The 24,169-nt window shown below is 37.7% G+C and overlaps 2 protein-coding genes across 2 annotated transcripts in view; one reads left to right on the top strand and one right to left on the bottom strand.

Moving 5' to 3' along the window:
* The first annotated feature begins 52 nt into the window (after window positions 1–52).
* On the top strand, window positions 53–6,605 carry LOC592425 (lysosomal acid glucosylceramidase-like). Its single transcript, XM_030976410.1, has 9 exons — window positions 53–110; window positions 1,793–1,951; window positions 2,430–2,563; window positions 2,991–3,163; window positions 3,896–4,133; window positions 4,401–4,622; window positions 5,068–5,231; window positions 5,628–5,744; window positions 6,162–6,605. The coding sequence occupies exons 1-9, from the start codon at window positions 53–55 to the stop codon at window positions 6,274–6,276; spliced, it is 1,380 nt and encodes a 459-aa protein (XP_030832270.1). The 3' UTR covers window positions 6,277–6,605.
* Window positions 6,606–10,073: 3,468 nt separating this feature from the next.
* LOC581977 overlaps window positions 10,074–24,169 on the bottom strand; it is a 30,830-nt gene continuing 16,734 nt past the window's right edge. Inside the window, exons 2-4 of the mRNA XM_781954.5 lie at window positions 16,100–16,305; window positions 14,496–14,618; window positions 10,074–11,557 (exon numbers count right to left, since the gene is read on the bottom strand). Of these exons, the coding sequence (XP_787047.4) occupies window positions 10,992–11,557; window positions 14,496–14,618; window positions 16,100–16,305 (895 nt within the window). The 3' untranslated portion in view covers window positions 10,074–10,991. The remainder of the gene's footprint in view (window positions 11,558–14,495; window positions 14,619–16,099; window positions 16,306–24,169) is intronic.

Genomic DNA, 24,169 nt, shown 5'->3' with positions numbered 1-24,169 from the left:
AAGTATTACATCGAGAGTTTCTACAATTAAAATTAAGGACAATTGGAATAAAATGGATACAGGGAGAGTTCTAACGATTCTTGCTTTTGTAGCTGTGGTCTGCGCAACAGGTCAGTATTATATTCAGTTTTGCGGGTGATTATTATTTAATCTGATCAAATATCTGATAACAGGATTCTCAATTTGGTTGTTGTTTGATGAATGTCTTCAATGATGTGGTGTGAATATTAAAGAGGGGCTCCCTACACGTGGAGCCGATGGTTATTCGAAATGTTTTGTCATGGTCGTAAACCATTTAAATTCGCCAAATAAGGATAGAGAGTATGTAATTAGTGCATATCGGGAATAAGATATCCCCACAAAGCATTTACAAACAGAATCATGGATACTGGGAAATATTGTAATTAATTAAAATAGACCTGAACTGGGGCAGATATTTAGTTCAAAGAGAAGAGAGATGAGAGTGAGAGTGAGAGTGAGAGAGTGTGTGTGTGAGAGAGAGAGAGAGAGAGAGAGAGAGAGATAGAGAGAGAGAGATAGAGAGAGAGATGGAGATATTATATATAGAGACAGAGACAGAGAGAGAGAGAGATAAAGATGGAGATATTACACATGTATATATTTATAGAGAGAAAGAGAGAGAGAGAGAGAGAGAGAGAGAGAGAGAGAAGTAAGAGAGAGAGGGAGAGAGTAAGAGAGAGAGGGGGGGGGGGTAGTATAAGATGTTTTTTCTTCTTCTTTTTAAATTCACGAGATTTTTTGTCTGGTAAATAGATAACGACTGCAAGTTTCGTCAATTTTCCGACACGAGTTCTTTCGTCTGTGAGTGCTCTGCTGGGCACTGTGACGTTATCGAGGAATACTCCCTCAGCGATGAAAACTTTGTAGTGTATACTTCTGGAAAGAGAGGGTTTAGATTGGACAAAGAGGAGATGCCAATCAGAAATCGACCAACTCCTAATGGTAAGTTTGAGTAATGTGTCAGTATTAGCTTTTGATAAGAAATGTCTTTGTTTCTTAGGCATAAAGTTTGTCGTTATATACATTTCACTGTATATGAACAATGATAATAAATTGGAACTGTCAATTTTAAGAATGCACTCATCTTTTTCAGGAAATCACAGGAGTGTTTCCAAATATTTGCCATCATGGTCATGCTACTTTGATCATACTTTTTATGTTTTAAACTGATTATAGAGGTAGTTGAAAAGAACCGCCATCAGGGACCAGTTACATAACGCTTACAATTGTTAAGGATATCTTTGCTTCAATGGAAACCTCGATATGATTGGCTGTTGAGTGATGTTGCCAAAGAAGTTAACATTGATGGCAAAGTTACCAACAGAGGTGGCTTACCCCCTAGTGTAGTAGTAAAATGCTCAAACTTATTTACCCCTGTAAAATTATACCACCCAGATGAGGCTTCATCCCCCCCCCCCCCACTCAGTGTTATTTAGGGTACGCATATGCGTGTTCCAAGCGACCCCCCTTTTCAGCAAAAGTCCGGTGTGTAAAGTCAATACGGGTCTACCTTTTTCTTTTGTTATACGAGCCTTTTTCAGCCCCCCCCCCTTTTCAGCAAAAGTCCGGTGTGTAAAGTCAATACGGGTCGACCTTTTTCTTTTGTTACGAAAAGGACATTTTGGTAACACGCATGGGGTCCGTCCGTTCTCGGAGTGGGGAGGCCGGAGGCCTCATCAATGCATTTTAAGCTTTTATTTTGTATCAGATTGGTGAGCTTCCCATTCAATGCAAAGTTACCATTTTTTAGGATTTTCTTTTCAATCCCAAGTCCCAGATACAAGTATCACCATCACAGTTGATCGAAATGAAGAGTATCAGACCATCCTTGGTTTTGGCGGGTCTTTCTCGGACTCAGCAGCTCTCAATCTCTACAACCTATCGTCTGATACACAGGACAAACTGCTGAGGGCGTACTTCTCATCCGATGGTATGATAACGTGAAGTTTAAATACAACTCTCAAATAAATCTGTGTTAGGGAAAAAAGCACTTTTGTTTATTTTGTTCAAAGTTTGTAACTGATTTTTATTGAAATGGTATAAGCGATATTACATGATAAATAATCGTATGATAAGAGATTCGATGTCTTAGTTGAGTATTATTATTTTTTTCTTCAGAATGTTCAACATTTAAACTTTTTGTCAATGTTGAACGCTATGGGACCGTCAAAGGCTTTTAAGAGCTACATGTACACGTACATCCATTACTCAATCATAACCTATTAAGATACTTTACAAAATGTAATCCTTTTCAATGATTTTGCAAAATTGCTTTATGCGTTTCTTTTGTTGAATAGTCGTGTTTCTCATTTAAAGCTTATTGCCATCCAAAATTAATATAACAAATTCAAAAAATTACATCCAATATTCATAGCCGTAATTTCTTTTAAAATCAAATTATTATACAGGAATTGAATACTCATTTGGTCGTGTACCGATCGCGAGCTGCGATTTTTCAACAAGGGAATACTCGTATGCCGAAACACCGGATGACTTCAATCTTGATGATTTCCAACTCGCCTTTGAAGACATTGATTACAAGGTAAGCTCATCATCATGTTAAACTAAGATGTCTCATTGCAGTATGATAATTTACAACAATGATTCATATTTCTTAATTGGTGTTAATAGAGTTGTTATACTGCATTCACATCATATATGAATCTTCATGAGCCTCCTAAAACTTAAGTTGAAAGGGTTAATCCACCCCACATGTGGAAATAAATTAATACAAAATATCCGGAGAGGTGTGTCGAAAACCAGAGGAGATGCATAATTAATTCATATTTTGATCAAAGTATTTATGATTCCACGCCTAAGGACTATTTCAAAATATTTTTTCAAATAAGAAAACCCAACCAAATAAAGACATGAATAAATCGAAAAAAAGGTGAATCAAAAATTGTATCATGACCTGAAATGCTTCCAAACGTTACCTTGATTTTATTAATTGCATTTGATTGCATCAGATCCCGATGATACAGCGAGCCTCAGCCATGAGTTCTAGACCCATCAAGTTGTTAGGCAGTGCCTGGTCTGCCCCAGGGTGGATGAAGACAAACGGTGCCATGAAAGGAGGTGGTGCACTCAGAGGGCTGCCTGGAGGGTACTATTACAAAACATGGGCTCTCTACCTTGCCAAGTAAGCTCACATCGGGTTTACTTACTTGAACGTCTATGATGAATTTAGGTCCTATACAGTAGATTGTTTCCTTTCTTCGGGTTCACTTAACTTATCCTAAGGATACTACCTTCTTCAAGAATACTCCAAATTACCCCTAGGGCAAATACCTACAGGGGCAATCACCGAAGGGGTAGTTGTCAGGGGATCGGGGGTAACTATCCTAAGGTAGTTGTCCGGGACCAGGGAAAGTTGTCCTAAGGTAGTTGTCCGGGGACCAGGGATAGTTGTCCTAAGGTAGTTGTCCGGGGACCAGGGATAGTTGTCCTAAGGTACAGTAGTTGTCCGGGAATCAGGCGTATATTTGTCCTAAGGTAGTTGTCCGGGAACCAGGCGGATAGTTGTCCTTTTATCGGGGTTAGTTGACTTGGGTGTTATCCTAGTGGGTTATTGCATCTCTTAGTGTGTGTTATCCATTGTGGCTTGATAGAACCCTTCTAAATATTATCTTAATGTTGCGTTAGAAACGCATATTTTACCTTCATATTTCTTCAAAAGATCAAGTACAGAAAGTTGCTGTTTTGCATTACAATGATCTTAAGCTTGTTACTGACAACCATGAAACAATAATATTGTAATATTGGTCAAATCAAGGAGCTTCTTGGTCAAATGGAAATGATTAGATCGAACATTTAAGTTCGAAGTTATTTTCGTCAAGTAGGACAGTTGTGTGAATGTCTGGTTTTCTTCCAGATTCCTCGAAGCCTACAGTGCCTATGATGTGGACTTCTGGGGTCTAACAACAGGCAACGAACCTACGGCAGGTCTCTTCCCAGGTTGGGACTGGCAGTGCATGTTCTTCAATCCTGAACTACAGAGGGACTTCATCAAGCTCGACATGGGTCCTATCTTACACGACAGAGGCCATAAAGACGTCGAGATCGTCATCATGGATGATCAAAGGTTCCATCTTCCTCACTGGGCTGAAGTGGTAAGGCGAATAGACTTTGAGAATAATAGCAAACTTGTAGTCTGTATGCTGTAGGAACTTCTGTCAGGTGTCTATGTGCAAGAGCAGTACTCAATTATAGTTTACAGTACGAACTGTCAGAAAAAATGAAGTGATTAAATTTGTATGTCAGAGATCAATATTACCAAGAAGGCAACATGAAACAAACAAACAAAATCAATAAGCAACCCTCTGCTTTTCATATAAACTCAAGCCGATGATTTCTACGAGACGTTTGCTTTTGCTTAGGTCATCGAAGACCCGGTGGCCTCTCAATTCGTTTCTGGTATCGGCCTCCACTGGTACACGGACTTCCTCATAGATGCCAGTCGTCTCAACGAAACACACCACGCTTATCCAGACTACTTCATGATCAATACAGAGGCGTGTGAGGGGTACTTGCCGTGGCAGGAGAAAGTGATTCTTGGTAGCTGGGAGAGAGGTGAATCCTACAGCCATGATATCATTGAGGTTTGTCTAATATCTTCTGGAGTACTTGGTATCACCCTGTTCTGATCAAACAGCGTTCTAAGTTTCATTCCTTCCAGGCATTCACTAATTCACCACAGTCGTTCAAATATTGTCACCGCAACTTCTGTAGGCCATTGCCTCAATCTTATTCAACCCCTTTTCGATCATTTATATTTTGTAGCATAATCCTCATAGCTAACTCGTTCTCTTATAATTAGTTAGGTTTAATGTTGAGCTTTGTAAGGTACAGCAAAGACGTCTTTCCGGCAAGCATAGTCATGTTTTATCTTTTGCTTAAAACGGGTAACGTATTTGTATGACTACGAATGTGACAACAAATGCAGCAAAGTCGTCAAAGTTGTTATTGTTTTTGTTATGTTTTCATAATCATCTAATTATATAAGCATGGTTATTTGAACATTTATTGTGTTACCCAATCTTGTAGGACCTGAGTAACTGGGTCGGTGGATGGATCGATTGGAACATGGCTCTAGACATGATCGGAGGACCGAACTGGGTGGGGAACTTCGTTGATAGTCCTATCATTGTCAACGCTGAAGAAGACGTGTTCTACAAGCAACCGATGTACTACCACCTTGGACACTTCAGGTAAAGGAGTCTCGAGGAAAATATTCTTTAGGACAAAAAGTCGTAGAATTGTATCATTACCATCATAATCATACTATATTATTGAATTTGTTGGAGTTTTTTTTAAATCTTTATTGCTTTAAAAAAAAAATTATTTGTGCTTTCAGCTCGGTCACCGTCTGGGCTTTGGTTCTCAATGCATATTGATCTATTCCTCTGTCGTTTTGGCTAGTTCTTCCTCTTTTACCTCACCAAGCTTTACAATTTGATTGTACCAACAAAGCCATCTTGATTTAAATAAATGTCTAAAGAGAAAGGAAACAGTAATGTCCCACGCACGTAATTCTACAGGTAGAATGGAAAATGGTTATGGAATGTCTGCATGTATTTCAAGTGTTTTCTTATTTCTTAAACCAGTAAGTTCATCGCCCCTGGATCGGTGAGGGTGGGGTCATCTAGTGATCGTGACAGGTTGGTTGAGCATCTAGCATTCAAGCTCCCGGATGGTGACATGGCACTTGTCGTCTTAAACAGGTAACCTCATGCAATCACCTCTCGTGTAATAATCTTGATTAAAAAAGAAGTTTATTCATCTTTTAAAACTATAATACCTAAAACATTATTTTAACTACCAATGAATTATTATAAGAACACACTCTAAGGTAGGGCATTTGAAAGAGTTTTCAAAAACGGTTTCATTAGGTGCTGGTAAACAATTTGTTGAACAATAAATTATTATGGAGTTGTTTGTTCATAAAAGAATGCCAACTAACAATTGAAAATACACCCTCAGTCAAGATTGTGTGTCAATATCAAAACGTTTCCATGGTTCTTGACCTAACCATTTTCTTTCTAAGACTGCATCTAACATCAATACTTGACACCGTCATTGCTATCATAATAATCATACTAATCGCTATTGGTTGTTGTTGTTGTAATTTCCAAATGCAGGAAGGAGTTTACGTTCCCTCTTCACATCTATGACCCGGATGTCGGTTACCTGAATGCCGAGGTTCCATCTCGCTCCATTCAAACATATCTATGGAAATCACCATCTCGCCTATAAATGACGCTCTTTCTCCACCATTGATTCAACTAGTTAGAATGATTATTAGGACTTGAAAAGAGTATTCTCTTTCGAAACCGTCTGTTGAGAGCCAGAAGGGCACTAACCAATAATAACTATATGTGTAAATCTCATCGCATTACTACATGTAGTTATGTAACAGAGTGATACAATAATGTATAGTGATGAGGGGCACCACTTCGTCGCCGAGTAGTAAGAAATGGGGAGGGGGAAGGAGAAAACGCATTACATTTTAATTTACTTTCCAAAGGTATTGATACAAAAAAAGAAGATATGTCCGAAATAATGTGGGCACCCGAATAGACGGGATAAGGAAAGGGTGGGGGGGGGGGGGGTGATGCAGCGCTATATTCCATTCCACATCTCTTGATATTTCATTTTTTTTTGTGCATAACTTGCAGTACCTGTCCTGTTAAAGAATAATTACAATTAAAACAAATACAAGAAGCTTTACGCTGCAAAATCACTGGATATGCACTCTTTGGATTACTCTTCCGAGTTAGTTGATTCGACCTTTTTTCAAATGCTATCAGCTTTCTAAAACCAGTAAGTTCATGGTATATTAATGACTACGTGCAATCTAGGAGTCGTTGGCTTATGATTTGGATCAATACAAGCCAACTCCATTTTCCATGAGAGTGTCCTTGACATTGGACTCTCTGACTGGGTGTATAACGCCATCCTTGTCTCGGGATACAATAATCAATACCTTATAATGTCATACTTCTAATCTTCTGTTCATCTCCTTCCTTCTTCATCTCCTTCTCTCTCTCTCTCTCTCTCTCTCTCTCTCTCTCTCTCTTTTTCTCTCTCTCCCTTTCTCTCACTTTCTCTGTCTCTATGTCTCTCTGTCTCTGTCTATCTCTCTCCAACATATGTTATATCATTCTTTTTCCACATCTTTCCCTTCCTCTCATTTTCTTTCCTCTCTAGTATATGCCTCTCCTTCTCCCTCTCATCAGATTCTCTATCTATAATGTGTATCTATCCTCCATTTCCCCATATTCTTGTCTAATTTGATAATTTGATAAACCTATGTGTATGTAATATTTGATAGTTGCTAACAGTCTTCATAATATTTGTTCATATACGCGACACATTTGATACGAATTTCTTAAAACAAGGAGACAATTATCTGTCAAAATATTATAAATTCTACTAAATACCAAGAATCTCCTAAAAAAAAGTTTTTGTAAATACGTGTGCAAAATAGAGTAAACAACTTCTACATGGACCCCAGGGAGAAGAAAAAAAGTTAGCTATACATTTATATTTCTGGTTGATTATTAGTATGAAAGAATTACGTGTTTCTTTTCCTTTATAATATCCAGTCATTTCTCTTAAGGTTAGATCAATTCTTAAACGAAGCTCCGTGCATGTTCAATGTCGAATCGATCATAATAATGTTGAATTTATGTTTCGTCGCATCTTCCGTAGATGTCAATGATTCCGGTAGCGACCTCTTAACCTACATGCGCCCATCTGATCTAAACAATGTTTACAGTACGTTGTCTCCGAAATGTCACCAAATACCATCGTGTACCATTTTATTGAATTGGGGATTGGAAACCAAGGTTGGTAGATTATATACTTTATTTGATTTTCTCGGGTTGTGTTTCACTCCTCCTCCTCCTCCTCCTCATTTGACATTTCCTACTCTAACAAACATTCATTACTGAGTTGTTGCAGTGCCTTGTTTTTTGCCTAGTCATCACAACAAAGCAGAACATCAGTGTCCTTCAGATATACTCCCGCGCAACACTCGCTCTTCCTTTCACGTGGAAAGTAATAGTTCACCATATCGGCGTTCTGTATATTGTTAATCACAAGTCACTGGATGATACCAGTGCAACAAGTTCAATAAAAAAATACAGAGAATAGATGCACAAAAGTAACAGTAAAATAGTTTGATTAAAATAGTTTTAATGCAATTTGTATGTAACAAGCATCGGTAGGTGCTGCTATATAACAGACGTCTGCTAAATGATATGTGACATATTATGCAATAGTGCCTTATACATATTTACAAGAAACAGTTCAAGTGTAATGATTCTATGGTATTAAGCGAATTTTGGTTCTTTAGTTTGAGTTTAAATATTAAATCACGAATATAATGCTTTCTATTTTTGATCGAGTTGAGTTATTAAAAAAAAGAAAAAGAAAAAAAAAGAAGTGATTTTCATCAAAATTATCTTGAAGATGCGTTAGAGAGAAATAATATTGTACCTATTGCTTATGACTGTCAATTATTGTATGATGGAAGGATACAAATGTAAATCATTATTTCTTTGATATAAAGATTATCTTATTGAACACTAGTGTGTGGTGATCCTCTATCTTTAACGTACAGTGCGATATAGGTATTACATTGTAGAATGATATTACCAACAACGATTATCATTAAATACAAAAAATCTTTTAAAAATGCTTTTGGTACGTCTAACACATAATGATAACCTTGCTTCTTCTTGTTAGCCCAATCTTGAGATTTTGAAGGTTTGAAAGATTAATACTTAGTCGTACAAAAAGCGAATGCCCTCATTAACATTTATCGACAATATGGTATAGAGTGGTTTAATGTACACAAAGCATACATGCTTTTTTTTTAAAGATATAAACAAATTTGATTAAATCAGATAATGTTTTGGCATATAAAGATAAACACAACTATATGATAATTTCGTCAGATACAGAATCGGTTCATAATTATGTACACCTAATTAGCATGCTGGTATAATGAATACAAACACATGTAGTTAAAATATATTGATCACTTCTTATACACAATAAAATACTGCAAAATGATTTTAAAATCAATCAATAAGTCAAAACAAAATGGAAAAGCGTGCAGTTGAAACTTCATTTGTATCTAGATGGTGTTTACCTGAATAACATAAACCAACCAATCCGATTCTAATTTTGTCAATATTTGTTACAATGAAGAACAATTTACCATTACCAGACCAATCTGTGGTGCCCTATAAAATGTTCAGGTATTTATACTAGTCAGCGGACATACATGAATCGATGAACTGTCTTTATTAAAATGAACAATTAGCCAAATTGAAGGATTTAAAACTAAGACAGTGAGATGCATTGATGGAGATTTAAAGAAGAAGAAAAAAGAATAGTAGAGTGCAATGCAATAAAAGGAAACAAAAATGATACTACTTTTTAAAAAAAAATGAAGGGAGAAAGAAGACTGAAAAATAGGTCGGGGACAAGATGTGGTCGAGACCAACATTTTTCGATCTCAGTAGCCGTCTATCAATTGGAATTCTCAAATCGAATAATTTCCTGTCATGGGTGAGAGGGGGAAGGGGGGGGGGAGGAAGGGGTACGCAATGAAAAGAGATAATTTCCTTCCATGTACACGATTTCTTATATACGTGTGTAGTTTAAGTTGCCGTCACTTGGTTGAATATTTGATATGAATGCACCATGCTCTCCTATTTCCACAAAATGTCATAGTCAACACTGCAATGTTAAATAACAGAATAAATAGATTATCAAACCAAATTATAAGATGCACGCAATGAGGTGGGATTATGTTATGCATGTAAATAACATTCACATCAATAATGTCAAAGAAAGTTCATTTGTCTATAGCTATCACTTAGCGTATGTACATGATTGTACGTTTATAGAATTCATCTCTAAGCAAGTTTCGATGGTCCATTTCTACTCAGATATTTACATATCATAATATGTACAATTTAGAAGAAGCATAGTGAGTGTCGTAATACATGAAGAAATAGATTATGAATACCGAATTGAATGATATACTGTCTTTTGTTTTAATATACTAATGTACAAAACAATCTAGCGACATGTATGAATTGATGAGATTCACCATGAAGTTGCATACAATGAATACAAATGCTGGAGTATCTCAAACACCAGAAAATGATAAATTCAAACAATAAACAAAAAATATAAATTACATTCCAGCTTTCGACAAAAGAAAAAAAAAACGACAACATCAATTCCTATATCATGTGTACCGGCATACTTTTGCGGTCATCAAAAATCATCTAAGCAAATTTTTACAAAGTGTATACTGTAAATAATGATACAATAATATGGTTAAATACAACAAAAATACAATTTTTATACATAAACGAAACTGGCAAAATGGCATGTCTATTTCAAAACATATGTACAATTTTTTTAATATAAAAAATATGATCTATCATGTTAACCATTAAATAAATTATTTTTTATCTACTACGTAAAATTCAGCTTCTGTTTTGCCTTGATACACATTTTTACAGCGCTCATATATGTATGTGTGGCATTAAACATGTTAGACATTAGAAAAGCTTGTTTCATTTATGCGAATATTTCATAAAATCGCACCATTCTTTCGGTAATTTTTGAGTTGTTCTTGAAAACAATTTGTTTACTATATTTATCTATAAAAATTAACAAAGAAAAAGTCACCGTAATGAATTGATCAAGATACTTATTTCAGTGATCCAGATATGAATACGAGAGGATATATATTTGTAAACATAAATAAGATAAAATTAATGGTTCTTTCGGATTTTGAACATGCAGTACTTCTTCATGAGCTAGTGAAGCACTGTGACAAAATAACGTAAAACGAAAGTTTTTTTGTCCAAATCTAAATCATCAAGCTTTTCTGTTGAACTCCCATGAATGTTTGGGGTGTCGAATGCTCAGCTGAGAATCTAGTCTGTTTTCTTTTTTCCCGTGATAAGGACATTGAACCTGTCTTTCGACGGCTTCATGGTGATGTCTCCAAAGCCATGTTTCTTGAGCATCTCGGAAGCATTCTCCTTTCCCCACATCGTGCCCAGTCCCGGCCCTCCAAAATACATCGACACCGGTGTGCAGTGGAGCATGCTGATGACGTAACCATCAATGGCTCGGGGATTCCCCACGTTTTTGTGCGGCGAGCTGTGTACGTTGACTTCCATCATGAGCAAGAGACCGCCATCGATCATCACCCGTCGCGTCTCCCGAAGGACGCCCTCAGGGTCAGCCATGTCGTGGAACGCATCGAAGCAAGTGACGAGCTGGAATGTGTTGGTCCAGGTGTGCGGGAGCGTGGCCACGTCTTGAACCATGAACTTGCAGTTGGTGAGGCTGAGTCGTGCGGCCTCGGCGCGTGCCTCTGCGATGGCCTTCTGGGAGATGTCAAGCCCGTAGAAAGTACATCCGGGGAAGCGCTGTGCCATCAGCATTGTAGCATGGCCTTGACCACACCCAAGATCCAACACCGATACATTTGTTTCTGAAGAGAGGGATAGAGAAAGAGAGAGAGGGAGATAGAGAGTTAGAGAAAATATGAAATTCCAGTCGAAATATCTATGTACACTTAACAAATTAACAATATGTTCTTGTTTCATGTAATACTTAGTTCTATTCATGTTAACTGTATTCTCATTGATTTGTCGACCATTAACTTATTAGGAACATTGCTACCCTTATCAATATTTGTGGTTGTTCTAACCACACTAACTTGAGGAAAATGGCATCATTACTATCCCAAAAGCTAAACATCCACCAAATGATTGTCGACCCAGATAATCATCGCTGATTGCAACATGATCAGTTGATGATCGGCAATCATATACATTTTTATTGAATAAGCTTGGCTTTTAGTATTCAAGTATTACTTGAAAAAAAAAACAAGTTCAGCATTTTGTTAGTGGAAACATTTACCACCAGGAAATCCATATTTTCAGTCGACTAACCACCCCTTCCATGGTTTCCGGCACTCGGCATGCATGTGGCGATACATTATTGGCGACACACGCCATTGACTAGAACCCACTAGGTGTTTGTGTTTATCCTGTAACAAGTAATTAAAATGTCATCGTGACATCCGGAGTCTGAGCATTCAGAATGGTTGGAAAATACAGTCATTATTCTTAGTATCTGGAGCAAAGGTCTGCATTTATCCTCATTGTTTGTGGTATTTCTGAGAAAACTTAGAGGTTTTAATTGTCAAAAGAGATGATAACACATTGTAGACATATCTTCGCACAGGCCTGGTGATTTGCATTAACTTGTTAATAAGAACTTTCTTCTGAAATGATGGTTTCATTATTATATTTGCTGGCATCACGTTTGATGAAGAAAAACAAACATTAAGGAAGAGAAAAATACTTTGCTCTGATGATTATCATTACTATCATTATTTAGTAGTCATAAAGATATCGCTGATGATAATAATACTTCACAACGAATCTCCCCACGAAGTACAGTCATTTAATCACTAATATCGCTCTCAACACTACCATAGCACCACCATCACCACCATCATCATTACCACCACCGCCCCCTACGCAGTCAACATTACCACCACTATACATTATAACCGCTGTAACCTCCACCACTCCTGCCACGACTATACGATGACCACCACCACCATCATCATCACTGCTACAAACACCACCACTGCCATGATCACAAACACCACCACCACTACCACCAACTCTACCATCTCCATTATCGAGTCCACCACTACCCTTCAACCACCACCACCTCCACCTCTTCTACGACTATACGCCAATACCACCACTGCTGCCATCACCACCCTACCACTTCTACTTTACCCGCTACCACTGTATTCATCATCACTTCATTCACTCCCATCACCGTTATTATACCTGTCAGTAATGAATAACATGGACACTTGTTAGTAATATCTGCAGCCTAGCGCGCATACCGAGGGGGCCGGAAAAGACACCACCTTCACCGGACTGTTTCCATCTACAACATCATCATCATCTTAGTCATCACCATCACACGGACAGTGACTGACTGACGCTGCAGGAGCAGATGCCAATGAAATACTATGGTGGTATCATCTTTCAGACGTATTCCTTAAGACAAGATGTTATTAGAGAGGAAGGCATCACTGTTCACACAGCGTCAATTGTTATGATTTAGCTTCACGGCTGTCAGGTTATTTCCACTCTGTCCTTGAACGCAAACTCATTGACGAGAACATGACTGTCTTCGGCATAGGAAACCAGCCACGTTCATTAAATTGTTGTTCCTCCAGCGTATGTTGATTATACCGGTCTCTTTACGTAGTAATGTGATATTGATGATGACTATGGGTGGAGGGGTGGAGAGGCTGGAGGGGCGATGTTAAAGAACGTGATCGTAGCTGAGATCATACAGACGTGAGAGCATGATCATGTTTTCCAAAACAAATATATTGGTATGTAAATAAAACCTTTATTAATAGATAAATGATGTGATGGCAAGACCAGTCTATATTCCGTGTAAATAACCTGTGGCATTTCATTATCCTTGGACATTAAAAAGAGTGGTGCATTTTCCCTTTATTCTACCAACATAAACAGCATAAAGAAGAGCAAAGTGAAATCAAAATAAATTAACCATTACAATGGAGGAACCAACTCTATAACCCCAACCTTAGGGTAGATCGTGCCCGAAAGCTCCAATGGATTAAAGGATTCTAATTTCTTGGCAGTACGAACAAGCCTATGGAGGCAGTGTTCAAGTTAGAGGGCATTTATCCCTTACCCTCACATTGACATTTATACCTACCGAGCTAACTACAGACGCCACATGACATTCATTGGCTGCTGCCCTTCCGTTCATAAGTATTTCTCTGTCACATAAAGTCACACCTACGCAGACTCTATTATACGGGACTATATCATTCGATTCATATTCCTCTATTGTTAACTCACGAGATGCAATAACTTGTAGCTTTTATTATTTCGTGATCAAAATGTCAATTTCTCATTAAAAGAAATGAGTGATATTGAGAAATTTACATAAATAGCTTCGTCGGCGTCCTCGAAAAATGGAAATGGAAAAACGGAAAGAAAAAGATGTGTGCTGGAGAAAGAGATAAAGAATGAGAAAACAGGAAAATTATATTTCCTAAAATTCTAATTTTAGAAATCACTGAAGCCATGGATATTTTCATTTTCGTCAGTGGTGTATGTACGGGGGACTTGCCCCCTCAAAATGGTGAAAAAGACAAGAGAGGGTGAGAGAGAGGGAGGGAGAGAGACAGAGAGACAGAGGGAGACAGAGAGACAGAGAGTAAGAGAGAGAGAGAGAGAGAGAGAGAGAGAGGGAGAGGGAGAGAGAGGGATACCATCGGAATGATTGACAGGAGACCTTATCGTAGAAGAAACAATTGATCATCATCACTTTATTGCAATAAATGCAATACTTACCGAGCATATCGACGAGTCCTGTGATTGAAGGAATCATATCCTGAATGAGACTATTATCATGCATCTTCCTCGACATGTGATCCATAAAACGATGAAATCTGGGATACTGAGAATATGGAACTCCTGCAGAAGAAAGAAAGACCAGACCAAAAAAAAAACTCTTAATAATACAAAAAATAGAATAAGTTAAATGATATTATCATAACAGGATCATTTTGTTACAGTTTCTACATAACGCATTAAACCCGCCGTGTTTTCAGAGAATCATTAAAAGGTTTATTTTACATAACTTTTCCTTTTATGCAGCAGAATACTCGAAATCGAAATGTGATTGTTAATATCAGTACTGATACTCCGAAACATATACTTCTTCGACTGGATGGAAGTTAGAGTGTAATTTAAAAACATCCGTTGAAGAGGTCGCTTTTAATGAAAGAGTATTGATCTTTATAACAGATCAAACGAAAATAGATCTCAAGTGCAATTCCTTGCTAAGATATCTTCGACTGAATTAATCAATAGACTATTGACGTGGCACTTAATACGACGAAAATAAACCGAAAGCTATTTGGCTCTTAATAAATAAAAGCAAATCACTGCAACCTCATGGCCACGTATATACAGGTACACAATTACGACCTGCAATGACGTTAAGCTGTATTACAATTAGGACAATACCTTGGAAATGTCGGGGGCTTTGGAGAATTTAAAAATGTCTGATCAACGAGGCAACAAGAACTAATTGGTCACGCGTGTTTTGCGTCATTCATAATCATACTTTTTGCATGAACTTTAACAATTTTATTTGATATATATTGGTTGGTTTTTACTTCCTTGTTTTTTTACGACACCGGAGTTTACAACAAAATGTATCACCTTCACACAAAAAGTTCTGTTCATTATCAGCATAAATAATAAACAAATGCGCTCATCAAATAAATACTGCTCTGCAAATGGTTATTCATTAATGAGGAAGACCACTTAGCATTTTTGTATTAGTTAGACATGACGTAACCGTATGAGCAATTCATAATGAAATATCATTATATTTGCCTGGAACAAAGAAATCATTTACCAAATTTGTTTACATAAGTCATGACAATTTGATAAAGATGAATATTTGATGCAGAAATTAATGAAATTTTAAACTCGGTTAAATCCTGAGTTTGCTTAATATGTTAACTTGCAGAGTACATTCAATTGCTGTAATCATGAGTTTTGTCTGAATTAATGTACTAGAGACACAATACGAAATGCACATTATCAGAGGTAAAAGTAAACATGTTAATCCAGAAGTTATAAAGAGTATAAGATGCACAATACAGCCAGCCATGCACACTTCAGATCAAGGGGTCCCTTGCACAGTAACCAAATTATTTCCATATCAAATCAAATGCATTTATTATCCAAACAGGTATTAGTTTTCCCTATTTAGACCTCTTATATGTATACTCATTATCTGATCCAAATGTATATTCCCGCTTAACGTCATTAAGCATTCTTGACATTTTGAAATATATTAATAACTTATCTTTCTACTGCCAAAATAATGTCTCTCGACTCCCTCCATCGTATCCTTCCCAATCAAAATCTCAACCATTTACCTTGTGGGCCATCCTCTTTGAAGCAGCCGAGCACTGAATCGTAGGCCTGACAAAGCATGGGCACCAGACCACTGAACGCGACGATGTTACAGGGACCGTTGGTGAGGAAAGGTCGCCTGGATTCGGGCACGAAGTATGTCTGGTTGTCTGGGTCCATATCGACGATCCTCGCTACCACCATCGAGCCTAGCCATTCTCTGACGTATCTACAGATTGAAGGAGAAACAAATATTGCTAGATATTCATTCCTAATAATAATAGAAGAAAAGTGTGTATAATTATAGTCTGTACTTCTAATCCAGACGTAGAATAAAAAAAACATAGCAGACCAAATAAGGCATCGAGCAGGGTTAAGTTTTCTAAATTAGATGGGCATAATTTAATACTAAGCATTTTTTGTTTTAAATATAGCGCGGAATCTTCTTTTCATCTTTGTGTTCATATACAATTTTGCCGACCTCATCATTTGTAAATTAATATAAATGCATATCAAAAAATCTAAAGCTAGCACGACAGTGGAACATCTAGAATATGGGGAGGGGGGGCGTAGGGGTCGATCCCTTTGGTTTAAAGCATAAATGAAATAGAACTTGAGAGAAAGAGAGACAGAGAGAAAGAAAGAAAGAGAGGGAGAGAGAAAGAAAGAAAGAAAGGAAGAGGGAGAGAGAGATAGATATATAGATAGAGACAGAGAGAGACAAAAAAAGAGAGAGATATAGAGAGAGAGAGAAGAGGAGGGGGCTGAGGAGTGAAGTGAATGTTTACTATAGCAATAATGTTGACAGAAGCAAAGACATGTTGGAATGGAGCAAATGCAGCATCTAAAATAAGCATGATGAGAAGAAATAAAGCTTCTTAATACCAGATATGTGATACTTTGTATCTTAGCGAAGAAAGATTATTATGCTGCATTACAACATCGAACATGTACATTTATAATGTCACTGTCCTTTACCGACCCTAAGCCAGAAAAGAAGAAAGCGACAAATGTCATAACAATCATAATTGTTGTTGCACCTGTTTGGCTTTCTCATGCGTTGTTTTCCATCTCTAAATTCTGTTTATTTCTTTTTCTCCAACCCAAGTCCAATTTTTGACATGATATGGATACTGTTTTCTTTCTCATGTTATTGCAGGCGACCAACATGGCGCAGGAAGGCTTTGGCGGGCTCACCATTTCACTCAGCGGAAACTTTCGCGCGATTTAAGTTAGGAATGTTGATCAGGTTCAACGCCCCAGTCGGCCCACCATTTGACTATTGTCCCTCCTTCTTCCAATTTTTTCTCCTCCGATCCTCATCTTTCTTTCGTCTTGAAATTCCTTGGTGTGTTTTCATGAGAGAGTGGTGGGCGTTGCAAAAATAGCGAAATTTGTTGCGATAGTGATGACAGTAGATTGATCTCAAGTTGAGTACTACACGTCGTGTGCGGTATAGCTCACTGTCTCCTGAAGATAGGGAAAGCTTTATTTCTTTTCGAGCATGCGCAGATCGGAATCGTTCACCAAAGAGCAGGGGAGTGTTTTTCACAAAGACTAAGATCGACTTTAAGTTGGACCTAACTATGGCAGGCTGTTCATTCCACTGTTTGCTCTCACCATTTACTGGCATTGGCCTCTCAAAGGACGTACAAATCGTGGTCACAAATCTACAGAATTTACATATTTTAATAATTCACTATTAAGGTAAAAAATATTACATAAAGATCATAATGGTGAGAGCAAACAGTGGCATGAACGGTCTGACAGAGTTAAATCCAACTTAAAGTCGACCTTAGCCTTTGTGAAACACTCCCCTTGTCCCGTTGGCGTCTTATTTTCGCGTACCATAGTCTGACTTTGTGATGTCATTCAATCTCCTTAAATTATTTATAGGCGTTACTTGTGTCTCCAAAGTACCATGAATCATGAAATGACCGAGTATCATGTTTGTAAAGTACTTATTTACCTAAAAAGATTATGTATTATGTTGTCTTCATATCTAATAAGAAGCTGGCATATTCTGACTACGAGGAAAGTGATATATTATTCGGATGCGTCGTATTCTCTTTAGGACGAATTGTGATTAATATCATAACATTTTCATAATCATAATCGTCGAGTAGGTGCCAACTACATAGGGGGGGGGGGGGGGCTTGCGGGCTGCAGCTCCCGATAATTTTGAAATTTTCAATATTCGAGCAACTGTCACCTCATATTGGGGAAGCAAGGTGGTTAACCAGTAGCTTTAGCATCTTATCTAATGTATTTTGATAATGAAATTGCATTTTCGTGTCAAATTATCTACTTGTTAGCTCTGCTCCTCACCTTCAGCATTTAGAAACTAATAAATTGATAATTGGGCAAGAGGCTTTCAGCCTGAGCCAAACTGTACCCATACAATATGTATACGCCTCTATGCAGGTGTGACGATGAAATGACCCATGTTTTTGTTTTGTTTCAGTCGTATCTCTCTGACTCTCAACCAACAGAATAGGCCTCTCAACTCCTAATAGCATGCCCGAATGAAGAAGCATCGGTCGTCGATCGACAGACTAAGGCCCCCTGACTTAGCCTGTTTGGAGAACAAACTCGACCATATCCGATGTTTGTTCGCCGACCTGGTCTCGGTCCATCTCGGGTTGCTCCAGCTATGCGAGGAGCGTTCTTTCATCCAGCCATCGCACTCTCCAAACCCCTCTCTCTCTGGAGTGATCTAGCTCCCTGGGCCGGTGAGGGTGTACACCCCCGTTAGAGATGCCAGCCACCACGAGTTAAGGATGCTAGTTTCACACCCCTTGGTAGAGAGGTATGCATTAACACGTTTCCTCAGAGTTAAAGGATGCCTGAGACATTATCAACAGCCGATGTTTATATTATGGTACTAAGGTATTTAATTTATTGTTTAGAATTATCATTCTCTTCAAAATACTTTAAAAGAAAGAAAGACTTTTCGTTTTTATTGTTTATATCATATCAAAACAATTACAAAGAAGGTTTGAAAGGTTCAAACGATCCAAATTTATTGTCGACCCCAACCCCCCCCCCCCAAAAAAAAAGAGAAAAAAAAAGAGTTCGTACATATATAAATAAATGAATGACTAAATGACCTGTTTAACTAAGCAACGAAGTAACTTAGTAAATAACTAAATAGATAAATAGGTAATAAGTAAGTAATGTGTAGATGAATGAATTAACTCAAAAATTTACGAGGATATAGAAACATTCCATTAGTACATTGCCTATACTTGCAACTATATCTATATTATATGTATTACACTGAAAGGTGTCTATTTCGCATCTTTGTATTTGGAATTCAAAGTTCTGTGCTACGGTTGACATTTTTTTCGTCCCTGTGGTTGCTGTGACCGTCAACGTACTATCTTAATTTGTTCATTTTCCTCCATATTATATTATCAGTCTAGCTGTCTGAACGAAATGAAACTATTTGGCAGGCAGCCTTTAAGTTTAACCTCGGCTCAGGTAGGAATGAGACGGGATGACATGGTTTAGTCTCGATGCATTGCACACATAGCTCACCGGTCAATACATACCTGTTACAGGTTAGTGAATGCTAATAGCTAAAGGAAGAGTACTCAAGGGAGATTGGTGGTACTAAATATTCCCACTTTAAAGGGCAGATTTTAATGGGTTCTTTTTAAAGTATGAATAAATGTTGTAGGCCTTTAGGGTATGCGCGTATGGAAGTGGGGTGTACAAAATAAAAAAATACTGTGAGTATTTTGACGCATCTTTTTACTTTATTTACTTTTCTATGCATTTAGTATTTTAATGGTTTAACGTGAAAATGTTTTCTAAAGGCTGTCATAAACCTGCAATATATAACCTAAATAATGACTAATTGCAGAAGCCATTTTAAATGATTGTTGGTATCACTGATGATTTTGTTGTTTTTAAAGTGAAGAAAAAAAAGTTAAGCGAAAATAAATATATTCAACCTATTTCAGTGGCCACCTCCCTATAAAGGCCACCTGTCTTTAGTGGTCACTTTTTTTGTCTCCCTTGAGAATGAGATGTGCGCTGTATAACCTGTGTAGAAAGGCCACCTATCTACAGTATCTAATTTCTCTTCTTTCCTTTCGTGGCCTGGTTTGACTGTATATTGATAGTTCATCAGTACAATTCTTTTGAAGAACAAAACACAGGCATGCCTCATGGGACAGGTGATATTGGAGAAATATTCTCGAAATTCAAGAAACATGACAAACAATGTAAACATATATCCCTCAATTGTTCAAATAAAAATTGAGTGCAAACTGTTTCCACCGAAGAATGCCAATGGCTGCGGATCGAAAACGATATACCTCCATTTCCATTTAAATGTTTTTGTTGTTTTTGGTTACTTCCGTTTCCGGTTGCCACAGGTCAAAAGCGTATAGTGACAATCTCTCTCTCTCTCTCTCTTTCTCTCTCTCTCTCTTTTGTTTAATGCTTTCATTAAGTCATCGATTATCCTCTTTCCGATGATAATGCGATGAAATTTGACCAGTGTTTGACAAGAACAGAAAAATAGCAGGAACTACCAAATGCTGCGCCATACGTCATCAAAATGTCTGTCGTCATAGAAGGTTGTATCACATTTCAACACCGAAGCTCCATCCGGGGCTCCAGGCCTCCTGCGAGACAGAACGTGTAGTCTATAAATTATGTAGGCTATGGGAGCTCTGGTCAGTGGATGTACTTTCCACAAAAGCAAAATATATTCTTGGAAGAATATGATCTGCCTGCTGACATCATCCTAGAAGCAATTCTGCTTGGAAGCAACAATCTTTAGGCTACTTGAGAAATCACCTCGAGTTCCAAAGTGACAGAATGAGAGGTGAGCGGGGTTATAGATTTACACGATTTACGTCAGGCACCATCAATTATTTGTGCACTCCTCCTCATCGCCATGATATGCTATGATCTAGGATGCACCCTCGAGATAGCCTTCACCCTCTTGAGGGTCTTGATACCCAAGTAGGGGTCTATGGGAGTGATAAGAGGGGTGAACGACAGAAGCCGAGAAATTGACGACCGGAAGTCTAGAGCGTAGAGGACAATAACCCGAGTTTTCCTTATCAAGGATTTGGGAGTTAGTAGCAACAGTAAGGTGTTACGAGGAGATTACAGACATTTTTTCTATACGTTCTTGTATAGAAAACATTTATATGGATGTTAACAGTCGTTTTCACAAGAGATGGCTATAATAACCAGCCACAATATAACATTTCACAGCTTCATTTCATTACATTTCATGCTTTCTTCTCATCCCACTTATTCCATGATTGCTTACGCTAATGAGATAAAACGATGGGTGTGTCCGAAGAAAACTATCCCAGAATGCCACGGAAAGAGAGTTATTTTCTAAAATTAAATATGGTACTTATTCAGTATCTCATTCAGTTGCTCAAATAATAATTTTGAAAATGTTTAGTCCCTGGTGGACGTCCAATTCATATCCATGATCGGGTACAATCAATTAAAAAATTCATACTTTAATGACTAAACCTTAAAGGGGCAGCGGAAAAGAGTCAGAGCAAATTCATTGAGGGTTATGTACTTACAACAGAATATATCGAACGATTTACTATCGCATAAACTATTCCTGAAACATATGAAGTGGTGTTCTGTGGCTCTTTTCCATCCCTCCAGCAGGAAGAGGGATAATTTATGCTGCAACCATATATACATAAATCTTCGACCCATATTCATAGGATCAAACGTCTGAGAAGAGTCACAAGAACCAAAAGAAGGAGAGGATGATATTAACATGTCTGGCAACCTCAATGTCTAAACAACCTTTGTATTAAAACGGAGGGAAAGTGGCCTCTACAAAGTACGCTTTTCTCCAGGAACATCCATCCTTGTAGCCTTCGGGCACAAGGATCAATAGCAACCCATTCCGATTATGGTCAAGTGTCTCTTGAACCTTTGCCCTTACTACCACAAGGTCTATCCTCCAGGCTACAGCACGCCATCTCAGTTGTATCCCGGCCAAACGCCATTGTGCTTCAAGTTCATGCTTATGAGAACTAGTCTAATGGAAGTTGAATCGGTCCAGCTCATTCTTTTAATTCCGTTTAAAGCTACAAATGCTGTGATTTATATCACCTCGACGCACGCACTATGATACAAATTAGATAAGTACAAATTAGCAAAAGCCCAGGGTTGCGAGTATGACTTTGCAATATCTAATCAGACTGACATTGACGTCAAATAAATGACTGGAACTGGCACCGACATGAACAACTATTATTGATATGCATCGTTTCCTCTTCAGGATAGATTATTTCATATGAAGCAGGCCTGACTCGCTTCCAAGAAATGAAAAAATCCAAGAAAACTAAGAATCCGTGTGAAAGACAGAAAGAAAATGTTAACTGATTCTTTCATAAATTGTTATATTTTCTATTTGCCAAATTGTTGGTAATTCATTATAAACACAAGTCATTATTATATGACGCCCTACTCTGCACAAGTAATTCAAACTTATCACAGTCATGTTCCCTTCGTTTGGAAATAAAACAGACAGTTATAAGAAGGTTAAGCAAATCTCATCAAATATTCCTTTTATAGTTAATAACTTCCCATTCCTTGCGCCAAATCTAAAACAAGATTATTTTGACCCGCGGAAATCATACTATATGGAAGAAATTGACAAGTGTTCCCTTTTTGGCCATTATTAGTCGTTATCCCTTTCACCCCGATCTTCCAGACACGATTTGCTCGCGGCCAGAGCGATGAACTAGATCTATTTGTGTCACACTTGAACCCATTTTTGGCGGGATCTGTATCTTCACGCGATCCTCCTTCGTCTGCAGGCAAGCATTCCCAAGTACATCCGGCGGGTAAGCGAGAAAGAGTGGAGACTTGTTTTTCAGCCGGCATACTAACCCACATAATAATCATCATTCATCTATGTCTGTCCTACATACGAATTATACACAGGAATTATAGATCAGACAGTCAATTTGTTAATTCTTTGTGAAATCTTTGAGAGTATAAATAATGACGCGTCTTCACGTGGAGCCCGTTTTAAATGAATGATAGAGCTGGCTGTTTATTGATAAGTTGGCACATACTTGATAAGTTGAAACAAGGTTGGCATACACAGATATAAAAGATGTATTATATTCATTAGTATTTGTATTTAACCATTATTAATCCATTCTCTTAAATGGTTATTGTGGAATGACTTTCAGTAGGTAGGTAATTAATTGCATTTTTTCACCTTCCATTTCGAATATTGTAGGTTGGTAATGTCAAACTATCTCGAGTTACTGAAGTTTGAATTGAACATTAACTCTGCACACTAAAACTCAGACGGGGATGACAAATAATGAAAGCATTCTACTACCTGTAAATGACTATGACTTGAAGAAAAAAAAGAAGAAGAAGAAGAAGAAAAAGAAGAAGAAGAAGAAGAAGAAGAAGAAAAGGAAGAAGAAGAAGAAGAAGAAGAAGAAGAAGAAGAAGAGGGAGAAGAGGAAGAAGAAGAAGAAGAAAAACGAAGAAGGAGAAGAAGAAGAAGGAGAAGAAGCAGAAGAAAAAGAAGAAGAAGAAGAAGAAGAAGGAGAAGAAGGAGAAGAAAAAGGAGAAGAAGAAGGAGAAGAAGAAGAAGAAGGAGAAGAAAAAGGAGAAGAAGAAGGAGAAGAAGAAGAAGAAGGAGAAAAAATGAAGGAGAAGAAGAAGAAGGAGAAGAAGAAGAAAAAGAAGGAGAAGAAGAAGGAGAAAAAATGAAGGAGAAGAAGAAAAGGGAGAAGAAGAAAGAAAAAATGGAGAAGTAGTAGTAACAAAAACAACAACAACAAATCAATGGTATCAAGATTATTTCTTGAAAGATGAATAAGAATGGATCTATTTCTTAAAAAGGTCCCTCAAGTTTTCTGTCGAAGCATCATCACGATGTTCTCCGCCGACACCCGACCTAGCAAACATATTACTGAGAGGTATTAGTTACCGGCTTAGGCATCATCTGAGCCCCTTGCGTGGGTGTGAAACCCACCAACTAACTCCAGAGACTAAAGTACAGGCACAAAAGGGTTCACTTCTTACCCCTTCGCTGGTTTGAGGCTCTTTAATTCATCATG

Source organism: Strongylocentrotus purpuratus, unplaced genomic scaffold, assembly GCF_000002235.5.
Source record: "Strongylocentrotus purpuratus isolate Spur 01 unplaced genomic scaffold, Spur_5.0 spur5_scaffold_9, whole genome shotgun sequence".
Classification (NCBI taxonomy): Eukaryota; Metazoa; Echinodermata; class Echinoidea; order Camarodonta; family Strongylocentrotidae; genus Strongylocentrotus; species Strongylocentrotus purpuratus.
The sequence above is the reverse complement of the archived record's forward strand: the minus strand, read 5'-3'. Positions and strand labels throughout refer to the sequence as shown.

Coding starts and splice junctions, on each gene's coding strand:
- LOC592425 (XM_030976410.1), top strand. CDS start 53: ATGGATACAGGGAGAGTTCTAACGATTCTTGCTTTTGTAGCTGTGGTC. Junction 4,134..4,400: donor TTCCTCACTGGGCTGAAGTG/GTAAGGCGAATA, acceptor GCTTTTGCTTAG/GTCATCGAAGACCCGGTGGC. Junction 4,623..5,067: donor ACAGCCATGATATCATTGAG/GTTTGTCTAATA, acceptor CCAATCTTGTAG/GACCTGAGTAACTGGGTCGG.